At 36.5% G+C, this 19,344-nt stretch overlaps 1 protein-coding gene across 2 annotated transcripts in view; it reads left to right on the top strand.

Annotated features, from left to right (window-relative positions):
* The window catches only part of LOC149803948 (uncharacterized), a 130,066-nt gene extending 119,991 nt beyond the window's left edge, over positions 1-10,075 (top strand). For both annotated transcript variants that reach the window (XM_089953766.1, XM_089953764.1), the window contains one exon: positions 439-10,075. In XM_089953766.1, coding sequence (XP_089809892.1) covers positions 439-539 — 101 coding nt within the window. In that variant the 3' untranslated portion in view covers positions 540-10,075. The remainder of the gene's footprint in view (positions 1-438) is intronic.
* The last annotated feature ends 9,269 nt before the right edge of the window (positions 10,076-19,344 follow it).

Below are 19,344 nucleotides of genomic sequence, written 5' to 3'. Positions count from 1 at the left end.
ATTTATATTTGTAGAAATTTATTGCTACAAACTTTACTGTACTTGAATAGTTTGAAGCAAGTCAGCTATGTCTGGCTAAATAATATTTAATAGTTGCTATAGTTTCCATATCAGAGTGCCTATAAAATTTGTCATTTACATGTTATCACATATATTGTATATTGTTTTAAAATATTTCATGTAGTCAGTGCCACTTGTAACAAATTATTTTTAATGCAGATTTTAGCTTTTAAGAAAATAGCAAATAATATGCTTTTCTTCTGAACCACTTTTAGATTTAATTACTAACGATATAAAGCATGGCCATAAAAATAAATCCTGTTACATTTATTAGTTGATCCAGGTTCAACAGATGGCAGGAATGAAACCTTGAGCCTTCTATTCTCAAATCCATTTTGCGGTGACATTTTTTATTGTTTCTTTCCATTTTTTACCTAGAACCCAAGGCAGGAATGAGGGACAGTGTTTCCCAAACATTTGATGAGCTGGAAGCAATGCTAAAGGATCTTCAGGCATCACTGGATCCAGTCCAGGAATAATTATTTATCTTCACTCCAGATTTATTCATACTTCCAGACAGACTCATTCTGGCCTTTATGATTAATCAAACTCTCAGCATCCATTCATTCATTGACATCCAGTTTCCAAAAGCATGTGATAAAATGGAACTAGTGCTGAAGATCTTCAAAATGTGTTAGATTCTGTTGAAGGCTGGATATCTGGACCTCTTCTAGTCACCCCAAAGCTGTATCCTTAACATCAATCAGTTCCTGTTTATTTGATTCAGGGTCTCCTTAAGCATTTGATGACCTAGACATCATGCTGAAAAATCCCCAGACTTCACGCTTGCCTATGCTAGGATTGACAATAAGGAGTATTTAAAAAATGAAAACTTCTAAAATTACATTTTAAAGAGCTGTTTGTTTCTGTAGTGTTGTCATGACATTTAAAGAGATGGAATCCACGCTGAATGATTTTGAGCCATCTCGGAAAACTAGTCCTAGACTTTCAGTCTGGACTTCCACTATAACCAGCAGGACTGTCAAAGTTGTATACAGAATGAGAAACATTTTCGAGACTTCCAGAATGTTCATTGCAGGGGCATTGGACATTTAGTGGGATGGTGACGAAGTTGACAGATTTTATAGACGCCATATAAACAGGTCCAAGAATGATTGTTTGTTTTACTCCTGAAATAATATGCTAAACTGTCAGAATTTCATTTTGAATACACATCATTTCCAGGACTTTCAAAAGAATGAAACCGAATTGTTCAAGGAGATGGAGTCATAGCTGATAAATCTTCAAACTTCTCATGAATCTGGCTAAGGGCAATACCCTAAACTTTCTGAATTCTGAAAATCTATCAATTTCAAGAATTCTGTATTATGTAATAAACACAGAGTTATTATCTGGACTCCTACAGTCCTCTTGGACACCCATAATCATAATTAGGACTCCAGTTGATTATCTGGGTTGATACAGTACTACTTGAATGACTCTTCTTTACCAGGACTGAAAATGCTAACCTAAAGTCCCAGATTGATGCTAACCTAAACTCCCAGATTGATGCTAACCTAAACTCCCAGATTGATGCTAACCTAAAGTCCCAGATTGATGCTAACCTAAACTCCCAGATTGATGCTGACCTAAACACCCAGATTGATGCTAACCTAAACTCCCAGATTGATGCTAACCTAAACTCCCAGATTGATGCTGACCTAAACTCCCAGATTGATGCTAACCTAAACTCCCAGATTGATGCTAACCTAAACTCCCAGATTGATGCTAACCTAAACTCCCAGATTGATGCTAACCTAAACTCCCAGATTGATGCTAACCTAAACTCCCAGATTGATGCTAACCTAAAGTCCCAGATTGATGCTAACCTAAAGTCCCAAATTGATGCTAACCTAAACTCCCAGATTGATGCTAACCTAAACTCCCAGATTGATGCTTTCCAGAACTGTACTATGGATTCCAGTTTAACTCCCTTGGATCATTTCAACTCCATGATTGGCATATTTGCACTTCCAGAATTAGTATATGGAATCTCATTAAACATTTAGACACCACGCATAATAATTAAACATCTAGACACCAAGCACAGTAATTTAATGTCTAGACACCAAGCATAATAATTAAACATTGAGACACCAAACACAGTAATTTAACATCTAGACATGAAGCACAATAATTAAACATCTCGACACCAATCATAATAATTTAACCTCTAGACACAAAGCAAAATAATTAAACAGCTAGACACCAAACACAATAATTAAATATCTAGACACTAAGCATAATAATTCAACATTAGACTCCAAACACAGTAATTAAACAGCTTGACACTAAACACAGCAATTAAACATCTAGACACCAAGCACAGTAATTACGCATCTATATGCCAAGCATAATAAGTTAACATCAGACACCAAGCATAATTAACATCTTGACACTAAGCATAATAATTAAACATTGTGACATCAAGCATATAATAATTTAAACACCAATCATAATAATAAAAACTCGGACTGAATAGACAATGGACTTTTATGTTGCTCAGTCCAACATAACAGTGAAGACCAAGATGCATCTTTGAGACCTGACAATTATAAGATGGACTTAATATGACCTGGACTTGAATGAAACATTTGGACTTTAAACTTAAACTCTAATGGATCCTGTGGACTTCCATCAATACATCAGCCTCAGCCCGATCTGTATAGTATAATATATGCAGTTTCATATTTTTTATATTATTACATGTGAACATATTATTTTATATGATTCTGATTGGTCCAGATAAGTCCATTAAATTATTGTGCAATATTCTCTTTACTGATTGGCTGCAATCATGGGAAAAACTTTTTTAACACCACCTTCGGGAATGTTTTGTTGTCAATGAACATTTTGGCTGCCATTTTTTTTATTCGACTCATAAAAGGAATTGGGGGAAAATGGCATCATCTGTCTGAATATGGCCAATTTACAACCACAGGGACTTGTTATGTATTGTATAACATATCATAACATGACAAATGGCTAAAACCCCAAGACAACAACAACAACAAGTAAAACTAAGGGTATTGCTTAGTTCATAGCAAATCGTGTAAGTTGGGGTTGGAGGGGGACGGGAAACCTGAAGCCTGGAATTCACCCTATATACAAGCATGGTTTAAATGTTGGTTTACAGAAGTAAATAAGCTCAACTCTGTTCACAGAACAATGTGGACACAAACCAGTCTCCAAACTGACAGAACTTTATCCAACCACTGCATATTTACACGGTAAATATGTGATGCAATTCTGACTCGGAATGTTCTGTAGTCTGCTGTTCTACATTACAGTAAATATGGGAATTCCTGCATCCAGGAAATGTTTAGTTGTGAAAGTGACATGTTAGCATACGTAAACATGGACCGTCTGCTGCATTCTAACCAGTTTTGCATCAAACTGGGTGAAATCATGAGCATTGGACATTTTGTTGAAAATGATTTTGTCTGTGTGAAAAGTTCTGTTTGTTTGAAAGGATGCTTATTCTTTGACTTAGAGTTTGTAAGAAAAGTATAATCTACTTTAAAATGTCAATACTAATTCAACTTTTTGGGACTATTTTTTATGCACAACAGATGAAAGGTGCATCTTCTGTCAGAATGAAAGAAATTATTCATTCTTCTATCTAAATAAATTCCACTGAAATAAAACCTATGTGATAAAAAGAATCTCAGATGAGTAATGATTTAATATTGAATTTATGAAACTCGTTGAATAATGTACAGCTTGTGCTCACCCAGTCTTACAAAAGCTGGACATTATTCAACTCGTTTCATAAATTCAATATTAAATCATTACCCATTTGAGATCCTCTGTGTAAGCTATATTGAACCTGACTATATTTATCTGGGTTCCAAAAGTTTGAATTTAAGATTAAGCATACTGTCTCCCACTGAGAATTTAGACATTTTAAATTCCCAACTGAATGTATTGACTCCTAGAGTTAAATTCTCTTCTGTTTTTTTGCAAAATAAATTTCAATATTACAACCTGGATTCCTTGTGATAAGCCAGACTATTAGACTTTTAATTTGACCTTGGATTCATTGTCTTATCTTTCATGAAATATAATTTGGACACCAATGAGTCACTTGGACACCAATGAGTCACTTGGACACCAATGAGTCACTTGGACAACCAGTGGGTCACTTGGACATGAATGAGTCACTTGGACAAACAATGAGTCACTTGGACAACCAATGTGACACAGTTCACTTGGACAACTGGTGTTGTACTGTTCATTTGGACAACCAGTGTTGTACTGTTCACTTGGACAACCAATGTTATACTGTTCACTTGGGCAACCAGTGTTATACTGTTCACTTGGACAACTGGTGTTGTACTGTTCATTTGGACAATCAATGTTGTACTGTTCACTTGGACAACCAGTGTTATACTGTTCACATGGGCAACCAATGTTATACTGTTCACTTGGGCAACCAATGTTATACTGTTCACTTGGACAGCCCAATGTTATACTGTTCACTTGGGCAACCAATGTTATACTGTTCACTTGGGCAACCAATATTATACTGTTCACTTGGGCAACCAATGTTATACTGTTCACTTGGGCAACCAATGTTATACTGTTCACTTGGACAACCAGTGTTGTGCTGTTGAAGTGGATAACTAGTGTTATACTGTTCACTTGGGCAACCAATGTTATACTGTTCACATGGGCAACCAATATTATACTGTTCACTTGGGCAACCAATGTTATACTGTTCACTTGGACAACCAGTGTTGTGCTGTTGAAGTGGATAACTAGTGTTATACTATTCAAATGGACAACCAGTGTTGTACTGTTCAAATGGACAGCCAGTGTTGTACTGTTTACTTGGACAACCAATGTTATGCTTTTCACTTACAAACTTTGATTGTGCCAGAGATGAATAGCAGATTTGATAAAAAAAAACAATACATGTCCAGAATATGTGGTCATGACATTTGCACATATAAAGTAGATTCCATTTGAAATCTTAACATGTCAGAAGATATATATAGAAAAAAATTAAAAAATTCCTGCCACACAGCAAGAAGGGAGCTGCAGCCCATAATTGATCAGTTATATGGTATGAAAACTAGTATAGCAGAGAATGAATTACTGGAAAGTTTTGTGCAGGTTTGATTTTCATTGATTTTGGTTAGTGAATTCATTCATACTCTAGACACATAGAACATTGTTTTGTTTTATGCAAGTGGAAATTTGTTAAATACGACATTTGCATATTTAGATAGATATTTTAAAATTTAGTTATTTAATTTATCGTGTTCTTTGTCTTATAATTTCATTCCCATTTCCACACAAAGACATTTTGGCTATTTGTTACCAGGTTGAAAATATTGTGAAAATGAAAACAGGTAGAAATATCACCTTATACTGTATATACTTGATTATAAGTTAGCTTGAGTTGCAAACTTCATAGTCACATAATGCACTGGCAGATCTGGGTCTGTGCAGTTTTCTAGGACTAATCAGGAGAGCAAAACAGCATAGACCCTGATCTCATGCTGCATTCTGTGTCTGGGTCTGTGTTGTTTGTCGTTGGATGGAATGTGTGTGTGAGTATATATGACATACATTCTGTGTCTGGGTCTGTGTTGTTTGTCATTGGACGGAATGTGTGTGTGAGTATATATGACATACATTCTGTGTCTGGGTCTGTGTTGTTTGTCATTGGACGGAATGTGTGTGTGAGTATATATGACATACATTCTGTGTCTGGGTCTGTGTTGTTTGTCATTGGACGGAATGTGTGTGAGTATATATGACATACATTCTGTGTCTGGGTCTGTGTTGTTTGTCATTGGACGGAATGTGTGTGTGAGTATATATGACATACATTCTGTGTCTGGGTCTGTGTTGTTTGTCATTGGATGGAATGTGTAAGTATATATGACATATGATAGTCATTCAAGACACACATTATTTTTAAGACTTTTAATCATACTCATTACATTCTTGACACCTGCATAAAATGATTTATATTTTATATTTTTAATCATAAATATGTAAATATATTTGGAAAAATTTCAAATTTTGAAGTGAGATAATACATAAATATTGTTTTAAACTTGAAATAGGTAAGTTTTAAGATTTTTGTTAAATGCATTTCTGGTCAGCAGGTATGCTGCTGAATGTTTTCTGAATGTTTGATGTTCCTTCTTTGAGGAATATTGTGTATATTTTAGCCTTTGTATGTTATATGTGTCAGTGCAAATTTTAGCCTTTGTACATTATATATGTCATTGCAACTTTTAGCCTTTCTATGTCATATTTTTTCATTGCAAATTTTAGTCTTTCTACATCATATATGCCAGTAGCTTCTCGTGGGTTGGTGGTTCTTTCCAGAGTTTTCCCTGGGTTCTTCCTCCACCATTAATACTGGCCACCATGTATGGCCTATTTTGTGCTGAAAAATGGCATTAAACCCTACAACAATAACATCATATATGTATGCAGTCTTATTTGAGATGTGTCTATTCCATTGAAAATATCACAGTGGTTATTGGTAATTTTTGTGTTCATTAATGCATTATACTTTGTTTGAACATGTGTTTTGTTGTTTTGTTTGAACATGTGCATAATCAGTTTTGAGTTTGTATCACAGTGCATAATCAGAGTACAGTTCTCTCTCAATACACCATTCATTATTACATAGTTCCTGTTATGCCAGTTGGGTGATGTATCCCATTTATTATTACATAGTTCATAACACCATTCATTATTACACAGTTTCTGTCATGCCAGTTGGGTGATGTATCCCATTTAATTAAATGGTAATTAAGTGATATAAATCAAGTGCTTCATTATAAAGTGATGCACTCAACAATGTTATAAAGAGGGAGTACTGTATCATGTTTTTCATTATAATGGAGTATCTCTATAAGGTGATGGACTCAGTGACTCATTGGAAAGTGTTATAAAGATGGAGTACTATATTGTGTTTTTCATTATAATGGAGTATCAATATAAGGTGATTAACTCAGTGACTCATTGGAGTGTTATAAAGAGGGAGCACTGTATCATGTTCTTCATTATAATGGAGTATCACTATAAGGTGATGTACTCAGTGACTCATTGGAGAGTATTATAAAGAGGGAGAACTTTATCATGTTCTTCATTATAATGGAGTATCAATATAAGGTGATAGACTCGGTGACTCATTGGAGAGTGTTATAATGAGGGAGTACTATGTCATGTTCTTCATGAGAAGGCTGTGTCACTTTAAGATGGTACACTCTATAACTTCATTGGACAATGTTATAATGAGGGAATACTGTACTGTGTACTTCATTATAAGACAGTCTCATTATAGGGCAGTAGAATCCAAGCCTCTGAAGGACAACATTATACTAAGGGAATACTGTATCATATACTTTATTATAAGGCAGTCTCATTGTAGGACAGTAAAATCCAAGACTGACTGACAGAGTTATGATAAGATAGTGCTGTATCATTTACTTCATTATAAGGCAACATCACTATAGGGCAATAAAATTCAAGACTGTGATGGACAGCATTATAATGAGGGAGTTATTTTTCATATACTTCATTAAAAGGCAGTCTCATTATGTGGCAATAAAATCCGTGACTTTGATGGACACGGTTATGATGAGAGAGTACTGTGAACTGCACAGTAGATATTTCTTTTGCACACAAGATGTCATTTGCCAACTTTCTTAAAGCTCTGCTTCCCATCTTAGTTGTCTTCCAGTAAAATATGTTTCATGGTACATGGTGTTTGAATTATTCGCCGTGAATTGGGAAATTTCCAAAGAGTTAAATCTTTGTACATTTTTAAAGATACTGTTTAAGATGATTCACTAATTTAATTTACCTTAAGTATTTATTTTCAGTGTTCGTATTTATCCTCAATGCTTCATATGACTGCTACAAGCACAAAATCAAAGATTTATTTAATCAAAGACTGATCTCATTATAATATGTTCCTTTCACCCCATTATTGCTGCCATATAAAACTAACGTATAACAGTGCAAGCTTAATATTCTATAAATACACAGTGTTATGACACATACTTTTTGTGGTAAAAATTTAAATATAAAATTAAACGAAAGATTATTGCTAATTCTGAATTTTTTAAATGTTGGAATGAACATATGTCAAGCACCGAAACCAGGTCACTTTGACCTGCTTTCCATGACTCTAATTCCAATTCTTTTTCACCTGTTACCATCAAAAAGTGTACAACTGAATAGAGCAGTATACTATTCTACATTGGTGCACCCCACAGGTATGGGAGGGGGGATGGATGGATGGATACTGTATCATGACTTTAATTAGTATGTTATACAAATACTTCAGATGATTTTCTTTTCTAGAGATCCCCAGCATTTTTGTCTCCATCATTTTCAAAATTTTCAATATTCGGCCAGTGACTTTTTAATTTTTGTGGGGTTTTAAACTTTAAGACCTATGTATTATATTTTGACTTGATTCAGTATAACCTGTTTACTATATTTGACTTGATTCAGTAAGACCTATTTACTATGTTTGACTTGATTCAGTAAGACCTATGTATTACATTTGACTTGATTCTGTAAGACATATGTATTACATCCGACTTGATTCGGTAAGATCTGTGTACCACATTTGACTTGATTCAGTAAGACCTATGTACTACATTAGACTTGATTCAATAAGACCTATGCATTACATTTGACTTGATTCAGTAAGACATGTACTACATTTGACTTGATTCAGTAAGACCTATTACATTAGACTTTATTCAGTTGTACACTTTCTGACATGTACTGGCATGCTGCTGTATTCAGTTGTACACCTTCTGACATGTAATGGCATGCTGCTGTATTCAGTTGTACACCTTCTGACATGTACTGGCATGCTGCTCTGTTCAGTTGTACACTTTTTGACATGTATTGGTATAGTCATTTGTACACTGTTTGACATGTAATGGCATGCTGCTCTGTTCAGTTGTACACTTTCTGACATGTACTGGCATGCTGCTCTGTTCAGTTGTACACTTTTTGACATGTATTGGTATAGTCATTTGTACACTGTTTGACATGTACTGGCATACTGCTGTATTCCATTGTGCATTTTCTGTCATACATTGACATATTGCAGTTTTATACGTTTTGGAATGTTAACATATGGTTCTATTCATTGATACACATTTGACATGTATTGGCATACTGCATTATTTAATTTGTTCATTTTTTTTACATATGCATCGGCATGCTGCTTTATTCTATTATTCACTTATTGACATGTTTTACATTCATTTATAAATGGAACAAATGGGAATAAAAGGAGAAAAGATCACATGGATACCTTGAGAGAGAGATCAAGCCATGATGAATCTTAAGTAATTATCTCTGCCATCTTATTGGTTTGCTTTTTCTTTTTTAAAGTGCCCAGAAATGTGTGTGTGTGTATGTATGTATATATATATATATATATATATATATATATATATATATATATATATATATATATATATATATAAAGACTATTTTCAGAATTGTTTATTTTGTCATGCAATACCTAAAAGCTTAGCACAATTAAAATCAATTATTATGATCTGTCATTGACTTAAGTGATATCTGGTGTTGTGACAGAAACATTTGTATATTTTTTTATATTTAAAGACAGAGAGACTGTTACAGTTGTCACATGGTGCTAGCTGCCAAACAATACAGTCTTATTTTCAATTGTGTGTATGCATTTCGAAGGTAGCTATCTCAGACATTCTGTAAATACTACTTTTTGTGTTTCTTTGTTAACAACAAAGTCAGTTCACAAAATCAGGAACAACAGTTTTTAAAAAGTATAGCACAATAAAAACAGTTTTCCATGTTGCATCTGTCACAGTCCCTATGCTGTGTGTAATTTTTATACACATAAATATGTCTTATATAAATGTGTTTTATAAAAAAACGTATGATTATATAAAAAATTTAAAAAATCCATGACATTCAATTTCTTTAAATAAAATGCATACATTTTTATCTCAGCTTTGAAACTGCAGATGTAGGTTGTATTTGTGTTAGTTTATTCCCCTCTTCTCTTATTTTCTCTCCTTGACCTTGAAATTTCTTGGTTTCACTTTTTTCTGATTTTGATCAGTTTCAATGCTACATCTGCAACATTAACACACTGCATTGTGTCAGCAGCTTAACACACAGAATTGTGTCAGCAGTTTAACACACTGCATCGTGTCAGCAGTTTAACACACTGCATCGTGTCAGCAGTTTAACACTTCATTGTGTCAGCAGGTTAACACACTGCATTGTGTCAGCAGTTTAACACATTGCATTGTGTCAGCAGCTTAACACACTGAATTGTGTCAGCAGTTTAACACACTGCATTGTGTCAGCAGTTTATCATACACTGCATTGTGTCAGTGGTTCAACACACAGCATTGTGTCAGCAGTTTAACACACTGCATTATGTCAGCAGTTTAACACACTGCATTATGTCAGCAGTTTAGCACACTGCATTGTGTCAGCAGTTTAACACACTGCATTGTGTCAGCAGTTTATGATGCACTGCATTGTGTCAGCAGTTTAACACACTGCATTGTGTCAGCAGTTTAACACACTGCATTATGTCAGCAGTTTAACACACTGCATTGTGTCAGCAGTTGTTCATACACTGCATTGTGTCAACAGTTTATAAAAATAGTTTTGCCAAACATTTGACATATTATTTAACAGCTTGTCAGATGTCAGCTTGGTGTTCTGGAGACTGAGCTTTCATATTAAAGTTGTAAAGATTCTAATCTTTGATGGTTGTTGTTGGGTTGGGGTGGGGGATAAAAATTGTAACTATCAGTTTGTGCATAAGGTATTTGGTAGGTACATTGATACTGATTTATACTAGTTAGTCAAGGTATCTCTACATTAACTGGACAGTATTTTCACGAAGATATATTATCCAGTGATGAGCTTTATTTGTTATAAACAGAAAGTAATTTTACCGTGTATTTTGCTGGGGCTCGATGACCCTGGCAGAAAGACATAATCTATTTATGATACATTTGGTTTACCAATATGTTGGTCAGATCTGATAGTCTACATTCACAGTTCCTGTTGTCTGGGTTAACATGTGTGTGTGTGTGTGTGTGTGTGTGTGTGTGTGATTTGGATTTGTAACATAGCTTTAATAACTTTTTGTCATATCGCTACGATGTCTGCGGTGTGGCAGTTTATAATGATGTCTAGCACTGGGACATCATGCCGCAGACACGTCGCATCATGTCCCACTATGTCACATTATCCTGACACCAGGCTGACACTAACCTCTTAATGCTGAGCTTCTAGCGACGCATCTGTTACTACTATTTATATTTCTTTGGTGTGACTCGGCCTGGGTTCGAACCCACGACCTCCTGCATCCGAGGCGGAAGCTCTAACCACTAGGACACCGGAGCGGTCCCATCTCTGTGTAAAGAATTATATTAGTATTGACGTAGAGAATGATGCTGTATCAATATCATTGTTTAGTGTAATTTTTCAAAGTTGTAGTTTGTCCTAGAAAACTGTCTTAAATTAAAAAATAAAAAAATGAAAAGATGTCTAGACATCGTCGCTGCTACATGAAACCTAATTTTCAATTGTCATTTACTAAATTGCTACTCAAATGAAAACCAAAATATTGACTGGAAATTTATAGAGACTATTCTGTAACTCATCATCCGCTGTGTTTGAATGATACAACTCTTTATGTGGATATGCATTGTATGTCTTCTGAAAGCAAAACATGACATTATTTGAATTAGAACAAAAAAGGATGTTCCAGAAATTCCATGGTAGAGAGTCTAAATATATAATAACTATGCCAGTGACGTTTTATCACCCCTCCACCAGTGACGTACTTACACCCTTCCACCAATAATGTTTTCATACCTTCCACCAGTGACATACTCACACCCCTCCACCAGTGATGTTCTCACACTCCTCCACCAATGCATTGTTGATTTACAATAATAGTAACTACACTAGTCGTGTTCTTATGCACCTGCATGAGTGCATATTTCAAAATTCATTATTGGTGGAAAAATTATTCTGCTATCAATCTTCAATCCCGTATGGTAACAAACCATTACCAATTAGGTAGCCCTTGGTTATGTGGTAACATGGATGTCTGCTGTGTGTGTGTCGGGGGGGGGGGGGGGGGGCGGGTGCGCAATAAAGAAATAGCACAATTAATTAAATTTGTTCTTTTGTTGCCAGTCTGAAGTCGTTCGCAAGCCCATGTTGACACATTTCCTATTATTAGATTATTAGTGTTTAGGCACATGATGAATTATTGGATTTGTCTAATTGAACTCCTCGTCGTTTTTTTTTTTTTTTCTTCATCGTTATGCGCTGTGACCTTTACATAATTTCCTCGATTCTGTCTTACAAGTTCTTTAACGAGTAGGTGCGAATATTATCCAGATAGTTCGTGTCTAAAAAAATAGGTCGAATTTGGACATTTGAAATGTAAATTGCAATGATTATGAGCAAAACAATGGTATTTACCGGTTAAAATGCAATCGACACGATTAAGACCACGATATTCATTGGTTACACTGCCATCGGTATGAGCAAGGTTATGATTTGTACTGGTTAAGTTTAAAACGGTATGAGCAAGGTTATGATTTGTGCTGATTAAATTCCAATCGATATCAGAAAGACCACGATATTCATTGGTTAAATTGCAATCTTTGTGACTATGACCATGATATTCATTGGTTAAATTGCCATCGGTATGATAAGACCACGATATTCATTGGTTAAATTGCCATCGGTATGATAAGACCACGAAATACATCGGTTACTTTGCCATCAGTATGATAAGACCACGATATTCATTGGTTAAATTGCCATCGGTATGATAAGACCACGAAATACATCGGTTACATTGCCATCAGTATGATAAGACCACGATATTCATTGGTTACATTGCCATCAGTATGATAAGACCACGATATTCATCGGTTACATTGCCATCAGTATGATAAGACCACGATATTCATTGGTTAAATTGGCATCAGTATGATAAGATTACGATAGTCATCGGTTACATTGCCATCAGTATGATAAGACCACGACATTCATTGGTTAAATTGGCATCAGTATGATAAGACCACGATAGTCATTGGTTAAATTGCCATCAGTATGATAAGACCACGACATTCATTGGTTAAATTGGCATCAGTATGAGCAAGACCACAATATTCACGTTAAATGAAAATGTCTCTAGCTTTGCCTTTGAATATTTTTATGAAAAATGTGACAAATGTTACCTAAATTAAACTGCTTTTTATCTTCTTCGATAAAAATCGGAAGTTTTTGATGTTCTCAATTCTTCATACACTAGTTTAAACTGCACCTTATATTTCATAAAATTTGCTAATGCATGTATTTCCAGCATAAAAGAATGGCTGCATTTTTGTGAATCTACTCTGGATTGTCAAGCAGATCATTCAAACCATGTTTAATTACTAAATTGAATATTTGTGTAAAAGTTGTTGAGTGGCAACTTTTATTTTTTCAATGGGCCACTTTGTAAGACCATTTACTTTCTGAGAGTAGATTTCAGTAAACGTTGCATATTTACAAATTGTTTAAAACATTTCTCTTCGCGTTCTTTATAATATGAGGTACAAAATAATTAAATAACAAATAAGTTCTTATTTTACCTCCAATAACTTTATGCAAATACTGCATCGAGTCTGATTGAAGCCTCCCAATCACTGCATCGAGTCTATTTGATTGCAATGTCACTGTATCGAGTCTGCTTTATTGTAATGTCACTGTATCGAGTCTACTTGATTACAGTGTCACCGTATCGAGTCTACTTGATTGCAATGTCACTGTATCGAGTCTATTTGAAGGCAAAATTACTGCATTGAGTCTACTTGAAGGCACAATTACTGCATCGAGTCTAAGTAGTGAAGGGGGATACTCTACGGACAATGGGAATTAGCATTACAGAACCCCTTGGGACACTCTACGGACAATGGAAATTTAACATGGCGAAAAATCGTGGGACACTCTACGGACAAGGGGAATTAACATGGGAATAAATCGTGGGACACTCTACGGACAAGGGGAATTTAACATGGGAATAAATCGTGGGACAATCTACGGACAAGGGGAATGTAACATGGGATTTTTTTTTTTTAAATTTTTTAAAAAAAGGGGTAGGCAATGGAAAGGCTATCTCTTTTCGAGAAATATGGGGGCCCTGAAAAGGGTCTTTGGGTTTTCTTCTGCTTCTAATTTCTTCTTTTCCTCCACCAACTTCTTATTTTATCTCCTACACTCTTTCTCTTCTTTTTTTTCTCCTTCTCTTCTTTCTTCTCTTCCTCCTCTTCTTCTTTCTTCCTCTTCTCATTTTCTTCTTCTTTTTCAATTTTTTCGTTCCATGTTCTTATTCTTATCTTTTCCTCTTCATCCTCCTTCTCCTCCTTTATTTCCTTCATCACACCACTAATCTTGTCCTTTGCTTTTCTTAACTTGTTAATTTCCATCTTTACACGATGGGGACTATAGGAATAATGGTCTTCAACCAGTCTTATTAGCATCTGTTCCATTATTCCTAAGTTGTCTAAAACGTCTTGCAAGGTTTGTATTTTGTCCATTTGGTTTGACGCCATCTTCTTTTTATTCTTTGCAGAATGGTTTGAACAACGAACACTGTGGGTTCTTATAGTGAAAGCGCGGACGTGAAGGAAAACATCCCCATAACATAAATTTGATCTTACCTAGATCATGACTAACATCGCGCGTACGTGAAAGAAAACATCCCCTTACTTTCTCATTTCATATAATATAAACCTCAACTATACTCTCTACATACGCTAAGAATCAATAAATAAACCCATAATCTACTATTTACACAAACTTACTTCATCATTTACAAACACAAACACACAAACTTACTTCAACATTTACAAACACAAACACGCAATCACATACACTTCCACTATTAATAAAGAGTTAGTGTTTATATTCACACTACTCTACCTACACACATTGGCAAATCAATCGTTATTTCTTTTCTAGAGTATTGGGTAGCCCTGAAAAGGGCTGTTTTGTTTGGAACTTCATGGACACCTGGTTAATGGTGGCACCTTCCAGGCCTGGCGCCACATCCACATCTTATCCCCAAGTTACTTTTTACCTTTTGGGGGGAGAGAGCAGAGGCAGGATATGTCGCTTCAGAATCCCAATTTTCGCTCTCTGGGATTTTGAAATTTCTTCTCTCCTTTTCCTCCTCCTCTTCTTTGTTTCTTCTTTCCTCTTTATATCTTCTTTCTTCTTCTTCTTTGTTTCTTCTTTCCTCCTCTCTTATCCTTCCCTCCTCGACAATGGCTTCCGCGGCCAGTTCATTTAATATGCGCCTGGCATATTCCAGATGCACATGAAGCTCTAACAATTTCTCAAGTCTCGTGTTCATTTTTTGGTGTTGATCAATCAACAAGGGTAGCTGGACTGCCGAACGAGTTTCAATTTATACTGAAAGCGCGGACGTGAAGGAAAACATCCCCCTAATAACATAAAATTCATCTTACCTAGATCATGACCAAAAAAACAACAACGCGCGGACCTAAAAGAAACACTCACTCACTTTTTATGCTACCCATCACTATTTAAAATTTTTTATAAATCACTTCAATAGACTATCCACATACGCAAATCAATCCAATCTAACCCCAAATATACACCTCAAACACTAAGAAAAGATATCACTTTAATCTACTATCTCCACCAACTTACTTGAGCTCTTACTAACTCAAACACACCAACACATACCCTCACATTTTTTAAAAGAGTTAGTGTTTATTTTCACACTACTCTACCTACACACTTTGGCAAATTAATAGTTATTTCTTTTCTAGAGTATTAGGTAGCCCTGAAAAGGGCTGGTTTTTTTTGTTTTCTATGGTATTCTTTTTTAGTTTCTAAGAATGCGATGTCCTCTGAGGATAGACTTTCTGGCGATAGGTCTGCTTCTTCGGAAAGAAAAGAAGAACTCTTTGGTGTCGATACGGCAATCGACAAAGCCTCTGTCAGGTTCAGGTTGCTGCTGTTGTTGTTGCTGCTGTTGCTGCTGTCTCTGAAGTCTGTACTTCTCTGTCCATTCTTCTTTCTCCCTGTTCATTTCTTCTCTGAAGAGCTCTTCTATTAGGTCTTCAGTGATTTTTAACATTCTCACATTCTCTATTTCTTCTGGCTTCGGTATCAGACTGTGTCTGACCCTATGCAGATTCACGTAGGCTTCGTTGAACTTAGCTAGTCTGGAGCACATCTTCGTAGGAGGATGAGTCGACAATGGATGGCTAGACTGGAAACAACCCCGGTTCTTAAAGTCAAAGCGCGGACGTGAAGGAAAACATCCCCCACACGGTTTTTTCGAGCCGCAACGTTCATGAGAGGGATAGTAAGAAATCAAAGAGCATCAATCCAACATTCTTCTAGGTAAACAAAAGACAAAGACATTTTTTTCAAAACACAACATTTTTTATTCAAAAATCACTTAACACTAAACAACAACTCTAACATTTTTAACAATAATCCAACACTATAACATCAAACATTTTTTTCAAATCACTAACATTTTTTTTCAATGGATAATTTACTTTAAACAGGGCTGACAACGTTGTGAATGAAATTGTGATTTCCACTGTTGGAAATCATTAGGCCATTGATGGACACTACGTTTCCTAGCTTGAGACAAAAGATAAGCATAATGGTCACAAAACCATCGATCTACTTTCACATCGTTTCTAGCAGAAGAACGAGGATCAAAATGAGTCACTAAATGTTCTAAGGAATAGCCTAGGCTGCGATGATGCAGATAATACACACAATATTGTCCACACACCAAGGAATCTGTGCCTTGTAATTTCACATTATTGAATCGGGTGGTTTGAGCATTTCTTCTCATAAAGTCAATGATATCGTCTTCCAAAGGGGGCAATCCGTACGAATCAAAATATTCCACACATCCTTCTTGAGGAAAGTAGACGGCTACCCAGTGGGTTCCTGGGAGATGACTGTCGTCCGTGTTGATCACGTAAGCTTGATGGTCTTTAGGTTTGCGATGAGGGAGTTCATCTTTAGCACAGACGACAGGATTCCAAGAAGCTGTATACGAACTGTGGTTCAAAAGGTAATAAAGTTCCCAGGTATCCATTGTTTTCTGTGTTGTTTTTTTCTTCTTCTTCACAGGTAATAATAAGTCGTCAATTCGATCCTGACTTTTTGCTTGAAAATGTCTGACGAATAAACGGTTATTCGTTCTGTTTCCTCACTCTGATTTAGGAGAGCTTCGATACGATGGATCTCTTGACTGGTTAATGGTGGACAAGAATGTTCACGCAAGTCTTTATACCACTGGTGCAACACGTCTTTGTTCGAGATGAGACTCCAAGCATCGTCCAGATACTCGTCCAATTTTTCTTCTTGACTTAACATCAGGTATTTATCGTGTTGAATTTGACTGGGATGATCGTTTTGACATCCATAACAATTTTTCTTGATCAATTCCGTCATTTTATCGACCAAGTGTTTGGCAAAACAGGAGACTAAATGGGCTTCTTGTTCTGGCCATCTCGATTTCATCATGATCACTTCTTCTTCTTCCACAGTCTCCTTACATTCCATGTCCAAAGTTTCTCCACTAGGTAAAGAGGGATAACAGTCTTCCATGGCTTCTAGTAATCTAGAATGACTTCTCTCAAACTATTGATTTCTATGGTATTATCAAATTCGGCATACAGGATGACGTTCACCGTTACATCAGGGTCTCGGTTTGCAAACTGAATTTCCACACGAATTTGGCCGGATTTTATAGGGTGGAAATGTCCCTCGTCGCTGCCTTGGTCTGGAGTGAAATCGAAAGCCCACAAAGCATAACCTCCTGCGTAATCCTCGTACGTAATGCCGTGACTGGTGTTGGTTCCTAACTGGCCGGTGGCTTCGTACAGGGACAAGTACGATCTCAAGTAATTCTTCTTCTCAAAGTCAGGTTCGAAAGGTCGGGTACACAAGGTCTTGCCATCGCGACTGACTTCGATCTTGGACACGCCAAAGTGTTGAAAGTAGAAAGGATTTTTTTCGACAGCTCTGTTGAAGGCTGTATTCTCGACGATACCAACGATTAAACGTTTGGGTAGCTGTCCTTGGAACAGATGATCTTCGATCATGGATCGCTGTCCCTTGGGAATGGTGAACGTTTTCACTTCCACGCGTCGTATGGGATACTTGGCGGTCGTTCTGCTCAACGTCTGACTGATGTCCTTACCCACTTTAGGTAACACTTCCACACGGCGTACGTAGAGCCTGGCTTCCTCGATGACAGTTTTGCAAACAGTAGTACCTATCAAATGGAAAGAGGCACTGCTACGATTCAGTCTCAGGCGAACATTCACCCCGTTTAGCAAATATTTCTCTTGCAACCACATGTCCAGATGTAAACGATCCATCAGTTCTAAACTTTGTCCGTTTTTGATTTTGTCTCTTCGTTCTACAAATCCGTCATTGTTTGGTGTTTTGCTTGCATCAGTTTCGAATCTTTCAAACTGGCCTGCTTCGTCAGCTTCCCATAGCACACAGGCATTGAGATGAGTGTTCTTGGCATCTATTCCGTACGTCAAGAGATTTTCCAGGTACGCTCGATAAGGGTAAGTATCCATGCTGCTGCTGACCAGTTTGTTGTTCAAGTACAAGTCCACTCCGCTAAACAAGGAATGCATGAAATTGTTGACGGGAGCTATTACCTCATCGCCATCTAGGGTCGAATTGTCCTCATCGACAACTTTGACTTTCAAGTACAAGTAACTGCTATTCAGATCGATGTAATCTTCGGGCTGTCCTTTGATTTCAAACTCGATGGGAGCTGAGGCTGTCAATGAGGAGACGGGGTGAAATTCCACCCACTGGGATTCTTGCATCGTCATCATGGTGGGGGGCATGGCAAACAGATCCAGTTCCGTCTTGGAACAGGCGCATGACTCTCGGTGCATCATTTTTTGTTCTGTTCTTTCTCAATAATCGAAAACGTCTAAGTCTCGAACGGTTCTTCTTTTCTTGGCCTTTCTCGCTTGAAGTCTGGTGAAAGGGTGTTTTCTTCGTCGTCTCTTTCTGCCTTGTCCTTGCTGAATGCCTGATTCGGTAGCGTGCAGGGCATTTATAGGTGTGTCTCGTCGGCCCAAAATGTCTTTGCCCGTTTGCAGCAAGACATTTTTGCCTGCCCTCATGAAGGCTTCTTTAGGGTTTTGTTTGTCGATGATGACATTTTGGAGA

This window comes from Sinohyriopsis cumingii, chromosome 3 (assembly GCF_028554795.1).
Source record: "Sinohyriopsis cumingii isolate HCF-2022 chromosome 3, ASM2855479v2, whole genome shotgun sequence".
Taxonomy (NCBI): domain Eukaryota; kingdom Metazoa; phylum Mollusca; class Bivalvia; order Unionida; family Unionidae; genus Sinohyriopsis; species Sinohyriopsis cumingii.
This window is presented reverse-complemented; position numbering and strand designations above follow the sequence as displayed.